Source organism: Dicentrarchus labrax, unplaced genomic scaffold (assembly GCF_905237075.1).
Source record: "Dicentrarchus labrax unplaced genomic scaffold, dlabrax2021, whole genome shotgun sequence".
NCBI classification, from domain to species: domain Eukaryota; kingdom Metazoa; phylum Chordata; class Actinopteri; family Moronidae; genus Dicentrarchus; species Dicentrarchus labrax.
In genome coordinates this window covers 5,460,550-5,487,195 of record NW_026136707.1, presented here as the reverse complement: position 1 = coordinate 5,487,195, position 26,646 = coordinate 5,460,550, and the positions used below count along the sequence as shown (strand labels likewise).

Here is a 26,646-nt window from a genome sequence, read left to right as displayed (position 1 = left end):
AATTTTGCCACTGATGATGTGTTTTAAATACCTGCAGATTCAAAGGGAAAGAAAATTCAATTAGTGTCCACCCTGGTTCAACAACTTTATCAATACAGCCTCTTGTCAAGAAACTCTAGGTTTTGTATTTATATGGCTTATATTTTGCAATATTTGACGGTACTGTATGGTTATCACAGAAGGTGTCATGCTGTATATCCAGTTAAGAAGCTCCACCTTCACAACTGAAAAAAGAATGGAAAAGAAACTCTGTGTAAAGTTGTCTCCATGACTTACCTTAACCACCTGTAGTGCAAAACCTTCAGGAAAGGCAAGTTTCTGTATTTAAAATCATAATTCTTGATTGCTACCCTGAAACAATTATATAGTTATAAGATATAAACCCATCATGTTGGTATCATAACAAGATCACAATAGGGATGCAGATTATATCTGTATTCATGAAATTTCTCTAATTTTATAATATGCAGACTTCACTTCATCACTTCTTTTTTTGTGTTTTTAGTGCAATACCCTATCTCACGATATTGCTTCCTGGAGAGTCACTGTAGTAGCCTAATTATTCAGGTGTAGTAATTTGACTATATATAATGTCACAGCGTGCTCAATACCTGATGACTTCCTGTTCACAATTTTAAGCTGTTGGTTCTCTCCATATTGCATCTGGTAATCTGAGCTAAGTTAGAAGTTTGTCAGTAAAATGATTTATAAGTGGCCAAGAGTCTACGGCCACGCTAGCACCTCTGTGAGGTTATGTGTAGGCACAGGAGTGCTCTAAATACTAACATCAGCATGCTAACTTGCTACTGTTCTTAGTTTAGAGTGTTAGTGTGCTAACATTTGCTAAAAACAGTAAACATAAAGTACAGTGAAGGCTGATGTAACCGGCACCACATAAAAAGTCAGAGTATCCCCAAAGTTATTACAGTTGAGGGACACATGAATGTGTGCACCAAATTTCATGGCAATCAAATCAACAGTTTTGAAGAGACATTTCACTCAAAACCAAACCCAATATATATATATATGATTTTATAGAAACCTTTTGAATAGTACTCCCAAAAACTTGTAATTTGCAAGTTGGAACTCCAAATTCCAGTCACTGGTCCTGCTGGTTTTCAGGTATTGTAGGTATATTTGAACACTATGTAAGAAACCCCTACACTTTCTTACCTGTATTCCCCTAAACACAATTAATTAATTCACTTCATAAAGTATGTTGTTACCAAATAACATTGTGACACCAGTAAATGCAGATTAAACTCTTGTTTGTTTTAGTGTGACCATGTAAAGTAAAACATCATCATGGTAGAAGTGTCATCACGGCGATGTTGCTTTTAAAAGCAAAGAAAAGAGACAGCATGGGAAACAGACAGTTCAGTTTGTTTTCTTTCAATAATCAACTGTTTGCATTTTGTGTTGCTTTTATTTTATTTATGTTTGCGTGGAACTGAAGACAGATGAATTTGCTTGAGGCGTGAAAGGAAATAAAAGAGCAAGCAAACTACATCATTGCAGAAATCCTACTTTCATTAAGTAACAGTGCTAATTTGCAGAGAGATTGCAAAACCCTGATCTGAATTACTGTGTCAATCATGTAGAAAACAAATAATAATTATGATCACCACAAAGTATAGGACATACAAATTTGCTTTACAACACACTATGACAAAAGATTAGGTAACACATATTTGATATTTCCACTTTGAAAAGAAATTAAATACAAAATAAAAAAATCCCCATGAGGCGTTCAAAGACAGGAAGTGGTTATTGACTTTGTGCATACAGGCAATTTAAGAATGCTAGCCAGCATATCTTGAACCCTCCCATCGTGAAATTGACAGAACAGTGTCTTAATAAGAGGATAATTCAAGAAAGAATATGTGGTTTACATGCACAGAGAACTACATTTTTTACCTGTTTTAAGGTGTGTAAACAACACAATACAAGCTTTTTGTATTAGGTACCAATACATTTTGTAGACCTGCTTTGATTTTTAATTAACTTTTTCAGTCATATTTAACACAGAGTAAGTGAAGCTTATTTGTCTCCACTCTACATGTTTAACATGACGAGAGACAGAATAAGACTAAGGTATTCTTTATGAAAATGTTGTGCCAATTAAAAGGAAAAAATAAGTTTAAGAGTAGAAAACATGCAGCAACTCAACTGTTATGTGTCAACTGAAATGGAGATAGTGATGCCTTCACTCAGATGCAGGTAAAAGATTAGATCAGTGTATGACTTTGTTATACATTACCACCAACACTGGTCAGCAAGATCTTTTAAATGCAGTTTACCCACTCAGACCTGCACAGCACAGCATTATGGGTATGTTTTGGTGTCAAAAAATTATCCTATGTATGACATCTGTATCATTGTTCTTATGTCAGAAGCAACCTGAACCTTTATCAACATGCTTTATTCAACTGGGGTTTTGGCAGAGAGGGATTTATTTGGGTTAATGTGAACAGCTCAAACAGAAGTACTCCTCATAGTGTAATTTTGTTGTTTTTATATTGCCACTGCTGAACAATCTACCCATATATGGAGTTAGCATTTAGCAGTCAGAAGCCTGTGCTGTATTTTGTACTCCTACTGATTGTGAAACCAATTAGGAACAAAGAGACACACTGCTGGCTTGATGAACCTAATCCATCATTTTAAATGAGACTGCCACAGCATGGCATTGTTTTATAACGTACATTTATAAAGCCTTTAAGGCCAGAGCATGTGAATCAAAAGTAATTTCAAGCTTCAGAAGAGATAGATTTTACTTTCCACTTGAGACTTCTGTCAACATCAGTACATCAGTGAAGCAATGTCTGTTTAGGAGAAGAAAATCAGTGGACAACTTGCATATTTGATGTTCAACACACTGATTTTGGAAAGTCAAATGTAATTGTTTTAAATGATTCGTTTAGACAACAAAATTGCTTAACATGACTGACATTGCTAAAACAATCCAACATACAACTGAATTAACTTAACTTAATTGAATGACAGTGAAAACTGACCTGTTAATAATGAGAATCAATCAATTCTTGTTGTCTTATTTAAAATAAGTCAGTTAAGAATGCAGTGTTTCAGGGTTATTTTTAAGCATATGTATGACCATGGAGAGATGTGATGCAAAGTGGAAGCAGTGGAGAGAAGTCGAAGAAGCACATTAGTGGCTTCATACGTGGGTTGAGGCTCTAAAAGGGGAACTCCACTGACTTAGTGGCATAAAGGTCAGGTATTAATCATGGGCAGTACAGTTAAGTCTGTGAAACCAGTTGTATAATGTCCTCCTACAACATGCTTTGTAAGGTCTGAGACATCATCAGGGTTAGAGACTTAGAGACTCCAAGACAGAGTTTGACAGATATGGGTGCTTACCAGACAAGAAGGGTCCAACAAAAAGATGCTATTTGTTGCATTGTGGGTAATGTAGGATAGAATAGGTTTGCAACTTGACGTATACTATGGACTAAAAGTTAGGACATCTCTGCCTCTGCTGCTTTGATTTTGACCATTCTTTTTTAAATCTGTCCCTTGAGAGTCACCCAATTTAATGGACGTGCACAAACTGCTGGAGTTGCCATTCAGTGGTTGATAGAAAAGATCAATCAACACAGCAGGTTTATACTTTAAATCAACGCACGTAAACATAGCCTCTGATTTGTAGTCAAACAGTGCACACTACATTAGTTAGAGGCTGGTACTATTCACTAAGCTCATATTAAGACAGTGTTCAGTCAAAAATGTTTGAATAATGTGTGACAAGACTGTTCTTACTTCCCACACTGGCTTTTACCCACAATTACATACTTAAATGTGTACCTGCTGATAAAACAGTCATGCAGGGTATTTACTGTACATACTGGCATCCCTTTCCCTTTCAATATACATCTTATTAATATATATTATTGACACCATCATTATCATTATCAAGTTAGACTATTAGTGCGCTTTGATATTACCTCACAGGTTCATCAAATGACATTGAATAGCACAACCAACTGGCTAGTCAAAATAACCTCTTGTCATTCAAACATCTGATGCAACCCTGTGAGAATAAAGCATCAACTGCTCATGTGAAGTGATGCCCGAACTTCCCATATACCCCAGTGATCAATGTCCTATGATCTTTCAGCACGATTTGAACACACGCACGCATACACACACACATTGTCTAAAAGAGATAACACTTTGGCCACTCGCACGCAAATACGTTGTGCTTTAGGTCTGTATTTTCCAGATCAATCAGAGAGCTAGAACCTATTCTTAAGGGAGAAGAAGTATAAGATGAGACAGACATTTTGCCTTGGCCACAGTGCAAGAAATTCCCAAAAATCTCCACACATTCTACAGTTAACTGGAAAAATGCTGGGAAGAAGCTGTGACATTTTTCAGAACTGGACAGTGTACCACTTGAATTTACAAAACCTCTTCAGTTATTATCAAAAGTGATGATGACTTTTCTTTTTTCATTTATTATGAGAGCCTACCGTGTCACAGCACACATTAAATACAATTATGTAGAAACAAGTTGCTGAGATGTGTTTCCATCTCTCGGTCTCAGTCGGTTATCGTCTTGGGATGTAATTAACCAAAGGAAAGAGAGGAGAGGTTTGCTCTCAGTTGATAGACACACATACATATAAGAGAACAAAAAGCGCAGTTACTCCTTGCCCTGATGCTTCGACTGGCAGCAGACACAGTGACAGTTACAAGAGACAGATGTAGAGCAAATAGTGAGATGAATGCGAGCACTCAGATGCCTGTTGTTTGACAACAACATGAACAACCACAATGGAAGCAACAAAAACATGGTCGCTGGTTAACACTGCACAAATGAGTCTAGAAATTTAAATAATTTCCTTTACATTGTCCAGTGGGTCATGCTCTGACCCAAAAAGTACTAGTTTTTCCCAAATGATGGCTGTGAAGGGGCGTCCCATGGAGGAGGGGCAGCATGAGGGGGGAGTACTGGCATCGAGTGGTACATTATACTGTATATGACAAATCTGAGGAAGTGAGAGAAGAGGAGTCATCATATGCAGGGTGAAATCCAGTAGAGGAAAGGGGGTTATTACACAGTTTATGGGGCAGAATATGTGGGGTTGCCACTGCGTCTCGCATAGCCGAGGGATCAGGGAAGGATCGCGATTCATTTGGCTTTGATTTCCGTGTAGTTGCTGCCGTCATCCCCCCTCCCTGAGGCCCCCTCCCTGGACCTGGCCCCAATAAACTCCAGAGCAGCGTAATTCAGCTCTTGCCTCTCCAGTCCTGCCATAGAGCCCACAGGTTGATAATCCCCGTCTTCTCCCTGCAGACAGAGGAACCGATCAGCGGCACAAATCACTGGCAAGGTACCGGCGACAGCTCAGATGGCAGAAGAGTGTGACAGACACCATAAAGAAAATATGTTAGTGGTTACTGGTCGACAATTGACAATTGACAAGGAGATTGAGATGTTTCCTGTTACTTTGGCAGTTGGTGTTAGCAATGAGGCAGCCATGCAGAAGGCAGTTCTGGAAACAAATGGCAGTGTACTGAACACAGAAGCTGAAATGCGAGGAGATGCATCTGTCACTGAGGCTTGTGGTTTTAATGGGGATTTGTTTAGGAACCTTACCGTAGTCTCCTCTAGAATGGAGTTAAACTTTGAGCCCAACAGCTCTGTCTTAAGCTGTGCAAGAGTTAGGGGAGAGAAAAACAGACAGAAAAACGCAGAGAAGCGATGAAAGCAAGAGAAAACAGTGTTTGGAAAGGTCATGGTTGGAGCTACTGGACTGATGGTGGGAGAGATTCCTTCTATTACCTCATTTTCAGAGGTCAAAATGGGGTGTCATATTTTACAACTTGTTTCATTACACAAAACTATAACCCCAAACAATTTGAGAATGGTCATCCAACCCATCCTCCATCATAATCATAATCATTGACATCAGCATGTCTCACCACTTTCTTCCTCAGATTTTGTTTGTCCTTCTTGACTGCGCTGTAGTACAAAGCTGGGTTCTCCAGGACCACGTCCTGCCTAGGGTTGCCATTCTCTCTGGGGGACGGAGTCACATAATCAGACTCGGTCTCGACTGCCACTAAGGCAGGGTGACACACCAAGCCTGGGCATCCATTTTAAAACAACAAGCTCTGTAAGGTTATGCTGGAGGCCAACCGTGGCTGTGAGTGACGTGGTTATTTCATGGGTTTAGTTGCTGAGCTCACACCCACTTCAGGGGTGATTTGCCAGAGAAAGCTTGCAAATTTGAGGATCCAAATAAGCCTTCAGGCTAAAATAAAACACCTTGGTTAAGAGGGCTACCTGGGTTTGTATTTAGCATAGCAGGTCAAGGATATAGAAGCAGTGTCAGAGCAGGGAATTGTGCCTGCAAAATATAAGGTTAGTCCAGCTTTCTAACCCACTCCACAAGGCAGCCACTGTGGATCTCCAAGGAGGGACTTGTCCTGGCAAATAAACTGAAATTGCTCTAGAGAAATAATTCTCACGTCCACATCAATCCCACATTCACTCATATACAGTGTGCATCAATGTGTTTTAGAATGGATGACAAGGCTTAAGTGTTTCCTTGGATTTCAGAAAATGCTTAGTGAGGAAAATTACTACTTCTGCCTCGCATCGGCCTCTCCATTAGTGTGTCACTTATACTCACTTCTTGTTGTTGTGGCCAACGTATCTCACTGCTGCAATTATGAACGCTATGACCGCCACTCCTCCAATGGTGCCAACTATAACTGCCATCATGTACTTTTCTGAAAACAAAGGTGATCAAAATTTAAAATGAGGACATACAACTTAACTACTGGTCAAAATATTGAACTAAAAATAGAACTGTGAACAACAAGACAATAATGAACAGAAGAGCATGAGGAAGAGGAAGACACCATCTTCATCTTAAACCTATGTAGATCACTGGTTCCCAAACTTAAAGGACCCCTTTTCTATCATTAAGTAAACTGAGGACCCCTGGCATATTTTATAGATATTTCATGTTATTTTGAAAAATAAGAGAAGAGAAGAACTGATAAACTGTACAATAAACACAATACCTGCAGGAAGTTTGTATAAAACGAGAGACTGTATTATGTATTTTTATCATCAAGATTCCATGTTTCAGGATGAGGTTGTCTATCTTTAGTTCAGATCTTTAAAGGTTGGATCTTAAAAAATAATCTATACTTTAAAAATAACAATTTAATTTAGTTTTCTTCACATAAATGTGCATAATGCTGATATATCGGCATACTGTGTATATTTGTGTAAGTTTTCTTAAACCCTATAAAATCAAGAAGGCCTTGGGACCCGCTATGAAGCTTTGGCGATCCCTAGTGGGGATCCTGATCTGCCGGTTGGGAACCGCAGTTGTAGACTACCAAAAATTAAAGGATTGTTCACTTAATCACAGCATGATTGGATGAATTTAAATCAATAAGGAGATAATACATAGGAGGACAGAAACAAATGTTTATGATGTCCATCATGTACTTTTATGAAGTTGAGAGGTTGACATTCATCAATATATATATATATATTTTTTTATAATCCCATGAATCCCATAAGGAGACTACAACCAACAATGTGTTATGTGAGTTTCAGAACAATCCCACAAAAGTAAACAGTTTGCACGAGGCATGTGCAAAATTAGAAGTGGCACATAATCCTACAAAGCAGCTAACGAGGATGCTATGGAGTACATTGGAGGGGAGCCTGAATAATCACAATATTTATTTTCAAACTTAGTATCCCAGTCCAATTTCTGCCATGCTTGAGATTTTAAGTCCCGGTTGGATCAGAGAATAGCGTTGCTTGGGAAATTCAATGGTACTCGTCCATTCATTCCTACATAACATATAAATGTGTAAATACAAACCCCAAATACATAGTTGCATTCCTTAAAAAGGCTTAAAACCAGCTGACCACTATATTTTTTTATAAACTGAAACGAGGAAATTTTGTTGGGGACTATTTTGTAGCTCCAATCAATGCACATTTTATTTACGGCAGCAAGTGCAATGGTGTGGCTCGCTAGTGTGTTTTACACAGTTAGACTCACTCTCCTGCTGTAGCTCCAGGTGTACGCTCTCTCTTCCATACATGTTGGAGATGCTGCAGTGGACATTGACTGCAGGGCCGTTGTCGATGCGCTCACCTTTCTCCCGCATCTTAATCATACCCGTGGAGGTGTGTCCATCTGTGTGCGTGTAGAAGTTGTAGCGGCCGTCTGTTTCATTGATGGTGATGTTCAGGTCGGGCAGGTAGAACTCGATGGTGGGTTCAGGGTTTCCTGTGGCCATGCAGACACACTGGACGCCTTCCCTCACCACAGTGCACTTTGACTCCTCCAGAAGGACTGGGGCATCTGTTGAGGGAGGCAGCAGAGTAAACAGCTGCAATAACAACATTGAATATGAATATATATTTTTATATAGCTGTTTTTCTCACACTGTCATGCTTCATATTTTGGTCTGGACATGTGTTTTCTCAAGAATAGGTAAGAAAAGGCTTATATACTCAATGGAAGTAGGATATGTTTGTAATTTCTGCGAGTGTATATGAAATACACTGAATATTATATTTTCAAAGGTTGTAACAGCAACTTTAGAGATGCTGATTACAGGCCAGTCCTACTTTTCTACACTGCTGGTGTATGAAATGCAGGGCAGTGAAGCACTCACACTCCACAGTGATGTTTAGGGAGCTGCTGGCTCTTCCATGCTCATTCTCGGCCAGGCAGCGATACTGCCCATCTCCCTGCGGTGTGATCTCGACAATCTCAAGCACTGACAGCTCGTCAGCAGTGATGGTGCCCACCAGCTCCCCGTCCTTCAGCCATGTGAGGGTTGGGGCCGGGCTGCCCTGGGTGCTACAGTGCAGGGCCAGTGAGGTTCCCTCTTGTATGGTCATAGACTCATTTACCACAGGCTCTCGAGGAGGGTCTGAAAAAGAAAGGTTGAAAAAATGTATTATTTATCTTATTCAGACTTGGAAAATGTCTGTTTTTTATTCACACAGTTACAAAAGTTCAAGCTGCAAGAATTTTATTTTTGGCCACTTGGGGGCAGCGGACACAAGCTGTTAACAACGTTGACATGTCATCACCTTTTAAGTTGATATGGCAAACAGTTGCTTATTTACACATCTAGCGGTTACAGAGCAACATTATCATTCATTTGGAGTTGTGTTTATGGAATTTAAGTCCAATTTTCACTCTCCTTCAGCTCTGTTTTGGTCCCATTTCATGAGGTAAATATCTGGCTCTTTAGCTGTTAAATATTCCAATGTGTTCCCTAGAAAGTCTGTTTTTTGGTGAAAAACAGGTAGTGAACCGTTTTAGAACTTGTTACTGAAAATAACAAGCTCTGACCAAAAACGACATTTTGAAAGCAGTAAGAGTGAACCAAAAGGGTAAAGGGTTGTAAACAATGCGCTGAAACTCCTTGTAAAGCTCCATAAGGCCAAGGGGAGCCGCACATTCGGGTGATAATTAACTGTTCAAGTGAGGTCATAGCACTCCTGAACTTTGTTCAAGTTACATAATGATCAACATGCTTTAAGTATGTAGTGCATTCTTGGACGAAAAGTAAATAAAAGTGGATAAAAAAGTATGCATACTAAATCCACTTGATTTTCTTAATGTGCTATTGATCAACACTTTGTCACACAATGAAATGAAGGACAAACTCACATAAAATGTGGTTATACAGCTTCAGAGAGGTCTCAGAAAACCAAAAAGAAAAGTATTGAATCTTTAGATCCTTGTTATATTTCTTGTGGCAAAGTTTAATTGTCAGTGGAGTTCTAAGGTCCCAGTTTGATTGTTTCTTGTGTCACTCTGTGTTTATACCGAACAAAAAAGTACAATGATTTATGATACTATTATGTTGTATGGATTTGGGACACAGCTCTAGTTTTTCTACAATATTGCCCAATACACTTTTTTATTGTTCTGCCATTACTTCCCAGTGGCTCTCAAGCTCTGTAGTGCTTATTGATTTATTGGTGAATCAGGGATAGTTTGGAAAATACTGAGAATACGTATCAAAAACAGCTAGAGGGGTGATTTGAGAAGTTTCTATAAATGTGTTGAGGCTTTTTTATTTGTTCCCAAATCCATTGTAGCTATTGTCCATGGTGACAACTGCTGCCTATCAGGAGTATTTGATACTCGAAAAGTGGACTATTCCTTTATTGTTTCTGATGGGAGAATTCAAGCTAATTGTACAATCGTAACTTATTAATCATCATCTAAACTTCCAAATGCAGATCCAAAGTTACATGATGTGTCCCAGTTCCCTACTACACACTAATTGTATACAATATGTATGTTGGAATTGGGGCACAGCTACTGTCTCAGGGACTTACATTTGACAGCCAGGTACAGTGAAGTGTTCATGATGCCGTAGCCATTGTCTCCGACGCAGGTGTAGATTCCCTCCTGCGCAGATGTCACATCATCGAGTGAGAGGGAGATGTTGGATGCTGTGTCCCACAAAAGCTCATCGTCTCCGAACATCCAGGAGATCCTGGAAGGAGGGTTACTGTCCACCTCGCAATGCAGCATCACTGAACTGCCCTCCATCACCTCTGAGGACACGTTCACCCAAACAGACCGTGGAGCATCTGGGAGGGAAAGTAAGGCAGATAATTTCATGCCTCAGGATTCATGTGTCTGGACAACACTGAATTTTTTAAACAGTGCAGCAGAACATTAATAGGGCTACATTTCCTACATGGTTCACCCAATTTGGATCTGCAGACCTTCAAGTAAAAACTCAAATATAGCCTGAGCATATTAACTACATGGTGTAATTCCAAATACAAAGGAAACTTTAGTCTAAATCCAGAATCTCCCTTGCTAGGTTAGCTATGGATTCCAAATTAAAAAAAAGAAAAGTCTCAGAGGAAAATAAAGAAGTTAATTGTATGTGACCAGACTTTTACCACCAACACTGATGACTTACCAGTATGCTTAATCTGCAGCAAGAAATTATGAAGCATTATAGGCCTCAGGTGGTTTTTAACTTACACTTAATGTCTAAAGAGATGAGCCTCTCATAAACCAGAGTGGTGTTGGGGTAGTAGACCCTGCAGCCCAGGAGCTGCCCGTTGTGCATGGGTCTGGGTGTGAAGGTGAGGGTGCTGGAGAGAACCGCTGTGTTACTCTCCTCCAGGTAGTCAGAGCTGAACTCCGGGTCGGGCAGGTAGTCGGTGTACATCCACTGGATCTCTGGACTCATGTCGGGGCAGTTGTCTGGAGCATAGCATGTCAGCTCTAGGTTCTCATCGCTGACAATCTCCTCTGGGATGTCGATGCTGGGTTGATCTGTTGGACAGGAATACGAAAACGTTACTGGATATCTTTAATGAATAATAATAAGAGGAACTCTATTTGTAAAGCAGCATTTTGTTTCAAGATGCAGCTCAATTTGAATGTTGCTTTTTAAATGTCTTGCAATATATCGTTACATTGCCAGTATCAGAGTGATCAGGGACTTACCCAGAACTTTGAGCTCAGCATAGTCTGGGAATGTATACATGTTGGCTCCACCAAGGTCAGCACGAAAGTAGTATCTCCCTGAGTGCTCTGTGCCGATGTTGTTGATGAGCAGAGTGCAGTTCCTCTGGTGCAGGTCACCCAGCAGTTTGGTGCGGCCTTTGTAGCTCTCGTGCACAATGTCTGTGCGTGTTTTGAAGACCACAGGAGGGAAGAGTTGAGGGTACGGCTGGCCAAAGTACCAGATACCGTGAATGCCACGGTACGGCCTGATACCAGATGGATACATGAAGGTGCACGGGATGACCACACAGGAGTTTGTCATGGCTGAGATATCCCGAGGTACCCAAACGTTCCACTGGCAGTTGGCATCTGAGAGAAGGTCAGAGACAGACATTGAGTGAAATTACAGAAATTATCTCCAAGGCTGTAAGGTCACTGCATGCATAGTACTGATTGTGATCTCCAATGGAAGTGTGTCTACTCTGTCTATATCGAACAAGGAAGAGGTACAGGAATTTATTACCATTGATGATCAACAGCAGTGGTAAGAGCAGCTCCAAACACCACATGGTCTCTGCTCAACACTGGACCATAGACCTCTGAAACACAGAACATCCTGTCAGTTATAGCACATGTATCATCAAGAGAAAAAATATCCTGAAATGTCTTGTTTACAGCATTGGCACTGCTGCGTGACTCACACACTGTCTCTACCTCTAAGAATCACTCAAATAATCTTTCTGGGGTTTGAGTATAGCATGGTATCCAAACCTCCATCAAAAACCACAAAGGAAAACAATGTTTTGAACTTAATGACTATACTTCTTTTTTATTTAAAATTGTTTAGAAATCAAAAAGATGGTACAATTTGCTCATCCCACAGAGGAAATATTTTTACTGAATCACTGATTGTAGTTAGAGTTAGAGTTCCTCAACAGGTAGAAAAACAGGAGACAAAATGTTATGTCAGTCCTTTTTTTATACTTGTTCTTAAATGAATACAATTATATAGTTCATGATTCACCCAATATCCCGTAACAAAGCACAGCACATTATGGACTACATTATAAAATAAATAACTGGATCAAGTGATAGAAATGTTGCATGTTGCAATGCCAACTGAACAAAGTAAAAAAATAAGTATATGGGGTGAAAATAATATGTGATTCCCATTGTTATAGATGGTGAAGAACCTGAAATTTGCTGAGGATGCTGAGATGAGAATCAGATGTGATGGATAATATTCACAGCTTAAACTAGTAGTTTGTACCCATTTCCATTTTAAAACATGTGAAGGATTTTGAATGATGTGTTAATAATGTTTTAATGTGTTTGTGTTAATAATGCCCATTTCAGTGAAAAATCTGTAAAAGTAAAATTAAAAAAGCAGTTTAGATATGACACAGATATGGATCTAGATGTTTTATTTTTATTTTTGCATGAATCTCTTCTTCTGAAAACGATTCACTGTATGTGTTTTGAGTCAAAGCAACCAGTTGGTTTGCTCCACATGCAGGGTGGTTGTATGAATTATGCAAAGACTAAAGAAAATGCTTGTTAGTGTCTTCTAAAAAAAAAAAAACTGCTGTGACTTGTAACTGTGGTTTTACCTGGAAATGCTGATGGTGAGAAACAGACAGAAGCTCTGCAGGACAGCTTGTCAGCAGCTCCACTAGAGGGTGTTCACTCACACCCAGACAGCTTCACAGCCTTCTTCTCTGTAAAAAAAAAAAAAACACAAACTAGTGACATCAGCATCATCAGGCGATGACACTCACAGTCCCCCCACTCACACTGAGCCGTAGTAAGTCACACAAACTCAGCGTCAGTCAGCACCTGTTTGCTGCCCCTCAGTAGAGTCACTCATTACGGTCGCCATACGTAAGCCCCTCTAATGAATGACAGTCACTGTTATCTGAGCTCTGACACCATGCCAAACTCCAGTCACCACACATCATGTCATCAGTGCATTACTGATACTATCTGTGCTGTAGTAGAAATGAATTAGGAGGTTAGGAGGGAACCATTGTGATGACAGCAATGACAACGTATGTTAACAAATGCCATTGCATTTATTAAGAAAATTAGAAAAGGAGCTAAATAGCACTAGAAAATGCACACACACCAAAAAAGAGATTACTTCAGTTCTTGAGTTAAAGCAACCAAGAGAGCCTGCTGACCTGACTCCCAGTGGGAGGCTGTTCCACAACCTTTGTCATTCTCACAGAAACATGTATTAGGTGTAAGGGTGAGTGAAGTGTAAATGTGGGATTGGTCCCACTGCTGTGGGAGGAGGAAGGTATGGTAGACTGTTTCTTGACACCTCTTAAAATCAGTTGGGTCTTTGAATTACTAAATTCATTCAACCTCACAGAAACCTAACCTGTACATATAATATAAATATATTTTTTATTTTACCTTGTGTTGAACGAATGTCAAAACCATTACTTTGATACAAGAATAAAGAACTTAAAGTATGTTCATCTTTTCTGTTTGTGCATGTGATGCAAACAATCACAAACTGTCAATTTGTATAAATAGCGTCAGCATGCTGCCTCTGTGCTGCTGCTTCTGTAAGAGAGGTTGAGTTTAGTGGGTTTACGTGGTCATCATAGACTTCTTATTTTTGTTAGATAAGGTGAAAAAAGAGAAAACACTGCTCATTGAGTCATTTTGATATTAAAAATAGGCCACACGTTCCCCTATATAATCTGTTTATTGATAACTGAGAATAAACATTTCACCCACAAAAACTACTGTGCCTCTTGATGCCTCCTGAGATGAATACCTCCTGAGAACCTTTTTCATCACTAAATGCATCACCACTATCGCTAAATGTTGTTTCAGTATTACTTTTGGTCATCACTGACTGCACCCACTGTAACATTCACTTTTAGATGTTTCATGGAAGGATTTTTTCTGTAGGTTTTTTTAACTGTACATTCAATGTATGCAGGTTAGTAACAAAGTGCAATTACAACACTGCTCTGCACTCTGAGAAAGGTAACAATGCAACACCAGAAAATACTGTTATTCATCTATTTACACTGATCAGTAAAATGTAATATTGTTGCGTAATCCATTCTTTTTGAGTGTTTAGTTTATTTTAACATTTTAATCATTCTAGCTGGCTTTTGCTTTTTACTTTGCATGTTTTTAACAAAATGTGTGTGTTTAAATGCTATATAAATAAAATATATACTATTATGATGATGACTGTTACTTGTGCAGTTGATGTAGAATTCATACAAGCAGAAGTAGAGGCAGAGGATTTAGCCTCATGCTGCAGCAGCCGGTGTGTGCAGATGGCAGGCCTAGGAGTGGATTGTGTTTTAGAGCTTCGTGATTAACACATCACAACAACCCCCGGAGAATCTATGACCAATATTAGGCTTGTTGACCGAGAGAAGAGAAAAATGATGTTGCTTCAACACTGCAGGAGGCCGTGGATTTGTCATACTGCTCATCATACAGCTCGAGTGAACATTTAAAGTAAATTTACTTGGGTATTAGCTACCTTCTACTTTCTACCATTTGCCACTCTTCTTTAAAGCTGCAGTGACTCATTTTTTGGCCACTTGGGGGGCAGCTGAAACAAGTTGTGAACACAACATTGACATATCATCACCTTTTAAGCTGATATGGCAAACTTCTTTGAAAACAGTTGTTTATTTACACTGACAGCAGTTATAAAGCAACATTAACATTCATTTGGAGTCATGTTTCCGGCCACCTGCCTCTCTTTTAGCTCTGTTATTGGTCTCAACCAACTCCTGAGGGAAATATATGGCTCTTTAGCTGCTAAGTGTTCCACTCCGTTCACTGAACACTAACTGTGTCTGTCTGCTGTGTGGTGCTGAGCAGGTAGTATACAGTTGGTATTTAGAGCTTTTTTTCACTGAAACAGCTGCCTGTGGTGGCCGAAAAGGACTGTATGAGAGCGGTAAGAGTGAACAAAAACAGTAAACCCATGAGCTGAAACTTGCTATAAAGCTCCACAAAGCCAAGAGGAGCCGCAGATTCAGGTGATAATTACGAGCGACCCCTGTCATTTGGTTAATTTTTATAAAAATGTATCATAGCTGCTTCAAAAATAAACATCTCAGATGGAAAGGGGTCACATTTCGTGACATCTTGGCCCATAATGCCACACTGTTGGTTGTGACAATCCTAACTTTTCTCCAATGTTGCGTCAAGCTTCACCATCTGCACTGCAACAAAAGGCCAAGAGCAGGGCGAGTATGTCCAGGCAGAGAAGCCGTGCATCAGCAACGGCAGGAGAGAATAGAGCCGAGCAGCAAGACAGGGCCACTGACACCACCACCGACCCAAACAACAACGGCCTCATTGATGGGGCAGACAAACGGCTGGCACAGAGCACACACAGCATACGTGTGCACACTTAAGCGCTCACACACGCGAGACACACACGCGAGACACACACACACACACACACACACACACACACACACACACACACACACACACACACACACACACACACACACACATACACTTGCCTCATACCAGCCTCAGCACCAGGCTCCTGCTCCCTCTCAGTCCTTACTTCTTCTTCTTCTTCTTCTTCTTCTTCTTCTTTGTCGTCTTTTTCTTCTTCCCGTTGTTTTTGTTTTCCCTGAGTTGGTCGTCTTGCTCTGAATCCTAGATGTCAGATTCAATGGGAAAGGATAGAAAAGGGAGATAAAGAGAGATGTGAGAAGGAGACAAGGGGAAGGGGAAGAGAGGGAGCCTGTATGAGCACTGGTTTACATGTGTCGTGGGCAGCTCTGAATATGCGTTCAGGCATTTCTGGAGCCTTTCTTTGGCCCACTCAGAATTCCTTTCCTCTGTTCCACCATTTGTCGGAGCTGTCCTATGTGTCTCAATGCATTGAACTTTGGGCCTTGATCATACTTCCTTCTGAGGTCAAAGCAAAACATGTTGACATTAGCTGAACTTTTTCAGGAGGTTGATGCCCAAGACACAAGGGCAAACATTGCGTGGTAAACGAGTGATGACTCAATAATCACTTTGAGTAAGGCTGTGGTAGAGCAACATACGGAGAGTGTAGGAGGAACATAGAACTTGTGAAAAGAATATGGTTCTGTAGATTAAAGATTTACATTAGTTATTATTATTATTATTATTATTATTATTATTAGATTTTGAAGGTTACCTAGAACCTAGAACGGTTGATTTAATAAAAGTCACCACCTAAAAGACAATAAATCACAATTAAACTCAAGAAAGCGTTTCAATCTGAAGCTATGTCTGGATGAATTTGAATTTCAGAAATGTAAAAAAAGCCTTCAGGGCATAATCATTGATCTTTCCAGCCCTATGCAGATCTAATATTTTCCCTGCTGGAGAATGTTTGTGGGCGGGGAGCACAAGCATGAACAAGCACTAGTTTACATATAAATTTAACAAAGGCAACTTGTCTATTGAAGTGGCACTTTTTTTCCCACTCTCATTGTTACATGTAGGGTGAGTCACTGTGTCCAAAAGCTGTTAGGCCACCAGCCAAGTGATGGCATTGACCGAGCCATGGATAACCTCAAGGGAATCCCTCCGTAAACAGTCTGGAGAGGAGCTGAGGAAGAGAATGCTGCATTGACGCTCTGAAGCCGTGTACAAATGAATACGCGGCATACCATACACCCCCTACACACACATGCTGCATAAGGCATGCCAACACACTCCTCAGTGTGGGGCGTGCAGCTATGTGACCTTCCTCTGCATCCCTTCTGTGCTGTCTGTAAGCTCAGCCTGCGCCATTGTCCAGCTGGGACTGTGCTCACTGTATATGCAGCATGTGTACATTAAATGTGTGAGAGGGGACGGCGTGGCATCTAGTTGAACAGAATCATGCCATGTTTGTTTCTGTGTCACAGAGAAAGAAGAAGAAAAAGCAAAAAGTTTAATCAGCTAAAAATCTCAGTTAAGACTAAAAAGTCCATCAGTGCTTATTTAACTCCATCTGATCTTTTTGTTACTGTGTGCAGAACCTCTTCTTCTAATATCTAAGGTAATCAAACCTCAACCTAATTACTTATTCCACATCACGCTTCAGGGATACAGATGCTATCTGAACAATCATCTCTGCTAAATCAGGCCACAGCACCTTTTATGAGTCATTTTACATTATTGAAATTGCTCACACAAACCAAAAGGCTCATACAAACAATCAACTGTGCCAAGAAGAACATTTTCATTGTGAATATCGTCTGCAGCCTGTGTACAAGAGATTCGCCGTGGCTCTTGGACATGGCGAAAAAGAATGGGAAGCTTGTATGCAGAACACTGCCCATTGTGCGAGGGAGAAACTGGAGGAATTTTTCCGGAACAGGCCCGCTCACAGCTTGCACTTTGCTGTTTGCCTGTGACGCGCGTTGGTCCACCAGCTAAGGCCCCCACTAAAATACTCAGAGGAGCAGATGGTCTTAAAACATGACTGCTCCCCCTCCCACACATGAAGCTGCGATGAGCACAGCGCTCCGCACACACACTCATGCACACAAGATACAAACATAAACACGGAGATATGCCAATATCCAGTCACACAGTCTGTCCAGGGTTCTGCAGAGAGTGCTGGCATAAATAAAAGATTCAGACTGGACTTAAAGGTAATCAAAGAAAATAAACCCATCGCCGCTTGCCTCTTACAGTAGATACTTTGAAATGTATGCAAGGTACATGATGTACCTCTATATTTATTTTCCTTGCTCCTTTTTATGTTTTTGTATTTACTTATGCTGCTGTGACAATCCCTCTTATATTTTCTTAAGTATTAGGTCAAGAGGGTTTTTCTTGGTATTTGCATGGGTCTGTGGGTGGGTGTCTCACTCCCTGCCTAAGTTTGTATTGGTTTTACATATATTTGCGCATTTTCTTTTTTACGCTTTTCAGTATTACTTACTAATTACTTTTTTCGGGATGTCTTTTATCAAGACCCACAGAGATGGAGTATTCTACCAAGAGCACATGAAGCGTGCATGACAGTAGAGTAAGCCTGAGTTGGCAGATCCCCAATACAATAAGAGACCAGGAGCACCAATAGCTTATTTCCATCTTTTCTACCTGGCAAACCCGGTGACTCTGGCAATCCCCAGACCAGTGGGCAGATGGTGAGCCACAGGCCTCCTCTCTCATTAGAGCACTCTCCCTTCCGCTCTGAACAAAAGGGGGCGACAAACAGAGCCGTCACCTGTTCAGCTACAAAAACTAGTTCGTTACAAAAACTAGTTAAAATTAAAAGCTAAAAAATTGCCTTAAATCTTACACTGACAGTCTAATTGGATGGAGACACTTGCTGCACACGTCCACCGATTCTTTCAAAACACATTAATTGGCCTAAAGCGGAAGCTATTAAAGGTCAAATCTGAAACTCAAATGTGTCACCACTGATGTGATTTGCATAACCTGTGGGGACTATGCTTTTTGGTACTTTGATCTAGTTCAAAATTCTCCAATTGGGTCATAATTAAGAATTAATATTACACTGCATCACCACCACCACTCTGATTTTAATGACACACTTTTGTTACCCTTTTTAAAACTTCAGTCTTTTCTCTATAAACCTATAACATTTGCTTCTGACAGTGTCACTAAAGTGAACATATCTTTCACTTGTTTGGATAATGCAGATCACTGTTAAATTACCTGTAAAACTGTTTTGGTTTGCTGTGTAAATCAGAGACTGTTCTACCTGGCATCAGATGACTGTTTAGATGTGGTTATACACTCTGGCAATTACAGGAACAGCTCAGCGCTAATGGCACAGGCAGCGAAATCCGTCCAGTACTAATTGGCAGGGCTTTTAGCAACCCCTGCACCGAACGACACGCGCGCACACACAGACAACACACCCGCTCACTCACTCGTTGTGCACGTTTGCACATCAACACATTCACTCATGCACAGATTCGTTAAACCGCACACACCCACATTTACTCATTACCTAACTCAACATGTGACTCATCCAACTCTCAGCCTTTTCACTAGCTCACTCATCAAATCATCTATGAACACTCACACAAAACAAGCACACACTCACCCTGACTGTAGGTGTTTGACCTTAAAGAACAAAAATAACAAAACTAGATAGATAGATAGATAGATAGATAGATAGATAGATAGATAGATAGATAGATAGATAGATAGATAGATAGATAGATAGATAGATAGATAGATAGATAACAATTAGATACATTCCACTATTTCTCCTCCCATATCTGCACAAATCTACATCTCCTTGCTTCTTCCTTGCACCTTCAATCTCCAATTCCAAAACTCCCAAGCTCACCTGTGTAGGTGACCGTGGCCGACCTCCAAGTGTTCAGCAGCTCCTGTATGAGCAGTTCCAGCAGCCTTCCCTCTGACACTCACATGCAAAGCGTCACACCAGCCCTTTGCCAGCAAGACCTCTCGCCACTCTCTGTACCAAGCCCCAACGGTGGGGAATAAACTGCCCTCCCCGCCACCACCATCATCACCATCATCACCCCTCCCCTATGAAAATCAGTCCTTCAGTGTAGCAGCATTGTTCTGAGGCTTCGCCCCGATGCTCAGCCATTCATAAATACACACAGGGCCACAAAGGGCCACACTGTTCCCCCTCATCCCAATAAATATGGGTGAGGCTTTGAGCTCCAAATTCTATACAACACGGCCAATTACGCTGCACGGAACTGAGCACATTTGATCATTTTGGATTGATGGCAAACACATCCAAAATGATCAATCAATCTTTTTTTTGTTGTTTTTGAGGTCAGTGTAACAAAAGGCAGGAATTGAGTGTGGGAGGGGTACTGCAGATATAGACCAATATGAGGGAAAGTAGTGACGATATGCCTATGTATGTATTTTAGTCAAACCTGTCACCGTTTTGAGCCTAAAAACCCAAGTCAACGCTTCAGAGGCTAGTGAAACTACAGAGTCAGAAACTTTTCAGAGAGTTGTGGTTAATATATGTGTTTTCCCACCTTCCAGGCAGACACAGGTTTCCATTCATTTCACTACGAAACAAATATTAACTCGAAAGTTGCTCAACAACATAACCTTCTATTACAGATGTCAAAGTCTCCCATGTCGCACTGGGTTTTTTGGGGGCAAAATTACAATAACTCTGATGTCGGCATTAGTACTAATGCAACTGTATCAAATGTCATTATTGAATACCCATGTTGGTATTAAGCAGATACAGATGTTTGGTCGTAGAAAGCTGTAATTTCTGATAATGCAGGCATCTGTGTAAATATTACTAAGGCTGGCACACAAGAGTTGTATATGATAAACATCTCCACTGCCTCTCTGGTCGAAGACATTACAGACTCCTCCTTGATGTCCTTGAACTACACAGTGAACTGAGGTCACTCTGAAGCTGTAGTTAAACATGTTGATTTTGTTTCTTTTTCTACAGTGAATGGTTCCACTTTGCAACTTTTCAGCCCCCCTGACATTCAACAAGTGACAGTAATCTAAAGGTAATCTGGGTAACTTAATTCAAGTTATGATACTGGGATTGTTCTACTGAGGTAGCCTAAACCCTCTCAAAGGATTATTGTTGTTTTAAGGCAATTGTACATCACATCAGGAAATACGCCTGTATCAGCCTGCCATCTCATCCCTCCTACTACTACCATAAACGCATTATTAAGCCTAAATGTGGCATTAAGAGTGTTCACACAGTTGCACGGTGCTGTGACCGTGTCATGAAACCCCAAGACTTGTTAACGCACCCCCCCCTCCTGACACAGGAGCCATTGTCTCCCGAGGCCTTCTGGGACAGAACAGCTCAGCTGGAGCCTGACACCGCACAACACTGGGAAGTCGATGTGCACAGATAATTGTCTTTTAATCACAACAATCCCCTTTTCTCTGTCCTCGCTCGATTGTTTCTGTCTCTGGTTCGACCTTTCTCTCTTGGTTGTAACTCTTGCTGATTTTAGCAAGCCTGACCAGCCACATTGAGCTTGTGAGCTAAGGCTTTTGTGATGGATGCAGGGCTGAAACTAAGAATGATAGGTCCCATATGAGAGGGGACTTTGGTGCAAACTGCTGTTATTAAATCCACTCAATATATTAAATATATTAAAACATCAGTCTACAACTCAAACACACCTCCGACGTTAATTTACTAGTCAATTATCAAGCCAGTCGCTGACTGAATATATGGCTTTTGACCAGTTGACTGATACAACCAAACTTCCACCTGTTCCAATATCTGTTCAGGTAGAACATTTTTGTTGTAGGATGCGGAGTTCTGCTTACTCTCAACACAACACTTCTATTAAACACAGCAGAAAAACAACATCAGGTGTTTGTTCAAATGTGTAATACACCTTATGTGTATGTTTTCCTGTCAAGCGACCTCTTGTGGTTGTTGTTAAGGGCTCAGTGTGCTTCATACAAAGTGCTTTACACGTCAAACAGTATTTTACAACCTCCTCCCACGCCGAATGACGTAATTTTAGGGGGGCTGTGTCTAACATTTTTTGTACTTTTAGATACAGACAATCCGATTTTAACACCAACTTCACGTGTGTGCCGTAATCCCCATTTGAATGATTACTTTGTCTTATGTCTCACTGATGGCAGGTATTTCATCCCGCCTCCGATTGTGCTATGAACACTTGCTTTCAGACACAGTCAGACAATATATCATACAAACTAGTCAATTTCAAGCATACCATGGCCTTTATAGTCCCCCAAAACAGCATGGGGGTTTGCTAAGTGTCCGACTTTTACACGAGAAAAGATAATTATCACCCTGTCTCCCACTAACAGTCAACCAGAATCTTGTGTTCTTCAATAAGTTGAGAAAATTGTCCTACTATTAAAGCTAAGAAAACCTACATGGTAAATCCAGTGGGCACGTACAGATTGTGCTTCATTGGCTGCTCCCTCACTCTCCTGTTAGGCCTGAGCAAATCAGACCTTTGTCATTTGTATAAGTAGTCCTGTGACATCACATTATACCAGCATCGCTCCGCCTACCTTCAACCTGAGCAAAAGTGCAATCAGCAAGAATAATTTAAATGTATTTATGTACATTGTCAAGCAGCTTAACACAAATCTGATTAGTTTGAGATACTTGATGCTCTCATCTGAACCAAATCCTGTTTCAAACATAAAGCAGCTGGATTAAAAGCAGGAAATGATAATTTAGTCACTTTTTGGGGACAGTGTTAATATCCAACTTTCAATTCTACAAACATACAATGACCCTTTACGTTTGCAACAGTTGGCTGTATTAAGTAAAACACACCAGAATCCACATCGTGTAAAAACACACGTAAACAAACATTTAAACAAACAACAAACTTTTACAGTATCATGGCGTAGACATGGAGGGTGGTGTGGGGGAGAGATGGTATGTGGGTGGATGAGGGGGTTGTTGGGTTGTGCTGGACAGAGATGGGCGACAGAACAACGCACTGAGAATGGATCCATTGTCGCTCTGTCCACTTTACTGGACAGAAGCAATGGATGACTGCCATTTGCAAAACCGCTTGAAATAATTGCATTTTATGTTTTTATCTCTCCACCTAAAAGGTTTTTGCCTAAATCATGTTACATTGTGGCCATTTATTACACATCCAGAAATAGATGGAAACACATCACCAACAGCAGGCTTAAAACCTACTTTAGTTTAAAATACGCTGTGCGTGCTACTCAGGTTATCAAGATTTGCTAATTGGTCTGACAAAAAGGAGAATATTGAAAGTCAAGTTAAATTCCAGTCAAAGTCCAGACTCAGACATTAAAAGTCCAAATTAGATGGACTTTGAAAGGGTCCCAGATTAAATTTAAGACTAAATAAGACACTGAACCTGTCACTTGAATGAAAATTATATTGTACTTATTATGTTCACCACATTGGATACCACTGTATATCTCAGTGAAGGGTTATTGACCCAGTCCAGGACTACATTTTCGCAGCACTGCTGACATGCTGCGGTCCCTGGGTTACATGGGATTTATATTCCCAAAGGTGCAACTAATCTCAAATTTGTCCTACTTGGCTCAAGTTCCCATATTGCGCTCCAACTGTCACTGTGTGGCTTGAATTTGCAGTGTGTTTCATATGCAGGCTTTTTTTAATCCTTTTTTCAGACATTGAGATTATTAACAGCCATTTTGTAGAAATGCAACATTCACTTTAAGCTATTTGTTTTAAAAAGTTGCTTCTGTTTTAATGAGAGTTATGACTGTATTTGCACAAAAATACAGTTAACATGGCTGTGAGGACAAAAAAAGTTCAACATAATAATTAGGTGATAATCGTCATGGCAAGAACGATATCAAACCTAATGTTTGTTTTTGGTAAACAATTTGGTAAAAATGTTAATCTATCTAAATTATGAGCTTGTTGAGTCACCAGTCTACCAGCAAATACATAATGCATGGTTATCAAACATAAGAAATAGCACTTTTTTCTGCTGCCCCATAGATTGTGTTATAGCATCAAATCTGGATATATTACTCAAACAATGTGTAATGGAACTGTGTCTCACTGCTGTGAGATATCTGCCTCTTTGGTGTTGCCACCTATGATCACAATATTAAACTCACTGCCATTCTATTGCAAAGAAAAGATTTAAAAATTAGGAAATTTAAACACAGGAGCACAGAACAGATAAAGAGTTACGATTCAGAGTGAGGCAAAACAAAGCAGCATGTTCGGGATTTACATATGAGGAGAATCTAAAAGTAATGAAAAATAATTGTAGATCAGAGAGTAGCAGAGCTCTTACCTTATCAGCTGATCTGAAGCCAGTGAGGAGCTCAGAGAGTCCTCTTCTCTCCTTCGGCATTTGCTTTCTCTACTGCTCCTCTCCCTCCTCCCTCCTTCCTCTCTGTCAGCAGATTGGATCTTTGGCATACAGAACCTGTAATGATGGGGGAGGGGGGTTAGATTCACACATTATTTTTATTTATTAAAGAGTAACTCTGTTTTCAACATCTTAGAGTCTTTTTTATATAGTTTTGGCCATCATTTCTATTGTTATGATATCATACCTACTGAAGTAATATTGCTCGTAATAGCTCATATTTGGGAACGTGGCAACATCATTACAATGAAGTCCAACAGGGCAAGAAACATGATTAGTCAGACAATCTAACAGATTGTTAACAAAGTTTTTTTACCTATAGACCAGAAAGTTGGTCTATAAACTGTAATGGAAAGATGTTTTCATATTCAAAATAATTTTTCCCTTCATCTTCGTTTTCTCCTCCAAGCAAATTAAAAACCAATCTGATCATGTGGCCACTCCTGCAACCATCTGACTTTGTTTTATCAAGAGCCTAACAATGATTGAGTCAAATGTTATAATTACCAGTAGGAACAATGGCTAAATCTAATTGTCCTTGAAAATAATACCATCCATATCGACAAACCAGCCCAGTGCCCCTGGGAGGATTCTGCACCTCAAAATACCCATGCAATCTCAAGTTTCAGCGCTAATGCAGGAAATACTGTGCCTCATACGTAGCACAGGACTTTGTAGAGGTGTGGAGCTTGGGCTGGTAGACGGGGCATGTAGCGCTTCAAACTTTCATGCAGCCAGGACTCCCATCATAGACCTCCAATTAATATTTGTGTTTTTATTAACTGTAACCATTCTCTTACCCTAAACTATGCGATGATAGCACGCATGTAATTAGAAAAACATAACCATAATCAAGGGTTTTTATAGAATAATCCAACATTGATATTCTTGTCTGGAGACAAGGGTGCAACAAACATCATCCACTTGGTGGTTCATTGTTGCAATTGGCCATTAACAACCAGAGCTGTTTTCACTCCAGCAGTCAAGGAAACTGTAGCCCCATTCGTTATTTCCACGTCAGGTGTGCTTGATGTGGGTGTGATATGAATATTCTGCTGACAAGCGTTCAGTTTTGACTAATGCAATACTGGCCAACTGCGGAACAAATCTCCTCTTTCTCTGGAGGATCTCTGATGGGATACACTGTAGTGATGGGAATTCTGTTTCCACATTGTTTGTATGGAGTTATTTTAGTGCCAGCACAAATTCAATTTGTTTTGAATTTGAAATGTTCAGAAATTATAAATTGTATTTCAGAGATTTAAATTAAATCTTATGGTTTGAAATTTAATTTAACATGTATTGCTTTACAATTGTATTATTTTAATTTTGGGGTGTTCCAAATTCAGTTCGGAATTCAGTTTCAACTCAGAGACATCCAGGGGAATCTAGACCAGTCTCTCCCATTTTGTCATGGCTAACAAAACAACTGTAGCACCTCACAGGGAAGCATATTAGCACTTTGTGTCAATGAATTTAGCACCGCTTCTCAGCGTGTCCACTTCCTGTGTATTCCCATAAAGTTGATAGTTTGCCTAGCACGCTTGACCCGCACATCACTAGTAGCTAGTGCTCTTTTTTTAAAATAATAATCTTTTCTTTGCAAGTGATATTGAACGATTAAATGTAGTACTAGCCTAAGTTGTGTGTGTTAAACACTAGTTACACTGTCATATGTGACTTGCTCAGTTTTTGCAGTCTCTCAACAGCATGGATTATTATGTGAAATGTGCACTTTTTCTCCCTAAATTGCTAAAATCATTTACTTTAAAATAATAGTTGTGTAGGATTCCCAAATTAAGCTATAATTATCTCAAATCAGGCACCATTTATAAAGCTTGCACTTGTTTTCAGTTGTAGGCCTGAGTAACTAAAGTTAGCTGAACAGCAAACAGCTTCCTTTGGAGAGAAAAACGCAGAAATCGGACAAGGAAAAAGCAGAGGCAGCATGCCCTTTCCTCTGTCATGTGGGCATCTGTGATGTTCTCCAACGCTTGCATTAATATGAAAGCATCCTTTAGGGTAAAAGACTTTGAGCCTGAAGTTGCCATTCTAACATAACAGATTTCAACATAACTTCACTTGTGCCACATGCATGTAACCACCGTCACAACTGACATGGTGTGGTAACGTGCAGATGATTAACACCAACCTCGGTCACTGAAACCACCCTTAAGTACCAGAGACCTCAGGGTGTTGAGTAACAACAGCAGGAATGATATACAGTGTGAGGAGACGGTTGCCGTGGAGAAAGACATACCAACTGCCAGAGCTCAGGACACCTGTAGCAGAGGATAGAGAGA

General features: G+C 40.2%; 1 protein-coding gene across 5 annotated transcripts; it reads right to left on the bottom strand.

The window, feature by feature from the left end:
* Nucleotides 1-1,371: 1,371 nt before the first annotated feature.
* Nucleotides 1,372-24,350, bottom strand: mag (myelin associated glycoprotein). Of its 5 annotated transcripts, none has more exons than XM_051407168.1 (13): nucleotides 24,266-24,350; nucleotides 16,075-16,169; nucleotides 13,118-13,225; nucleotides 12,031-12,106; nucleotides 11,508-11,876; nucleotides 11,037-11,333; nucleotides 10,373-10,630; nucleotides 8,686-8,946; nucleotides 8,064-8,369; nucleotides 6,663-6,762; nucleotides 5,950-6,046; nucleotides 5,624-5,677; nucleotides 1,372-5,314 (listed from the first exon to the last, which is right to left on the bottom strand). In XM_051407168.1, the coding sequence occupies exons 4-13, from the start codon at nucleotides 12,074-12,076 to the stop codon at nucleotides 5,156-5,158; spliced, it is 1,947 nt and encodes a 648-aa protein (XP_051263128.1). In that variant the 5' UTR covers nucleotides 12,077-12,106; nucleotides 13,118-13,225; nucleotides 16,075-16,169; nucleotides 24,266-24,350; the 3' UTR covers nucleotides 1,372-5,155. The 5 variants fall into 5 exon arrangements, with proteins under 5 accessions (XP_051263128.1, XP_051263127.1, XP_051263129.1 ...); XM_051407167.1 differs by lacking the exon at nucleotides 24,266-24,350 and adding an exon at nucleotides 19,813-19,965; XM_051407169.1 differs by lacking the exons at nucleotides 5,624-5,677; nucleotides 24,266-24,350 and adding an exon at nucleotides 19,813-19,965.
* Between the last annotated feature and the right edge of the window lie 2,296 nt (nucleotides 24,351-26,646).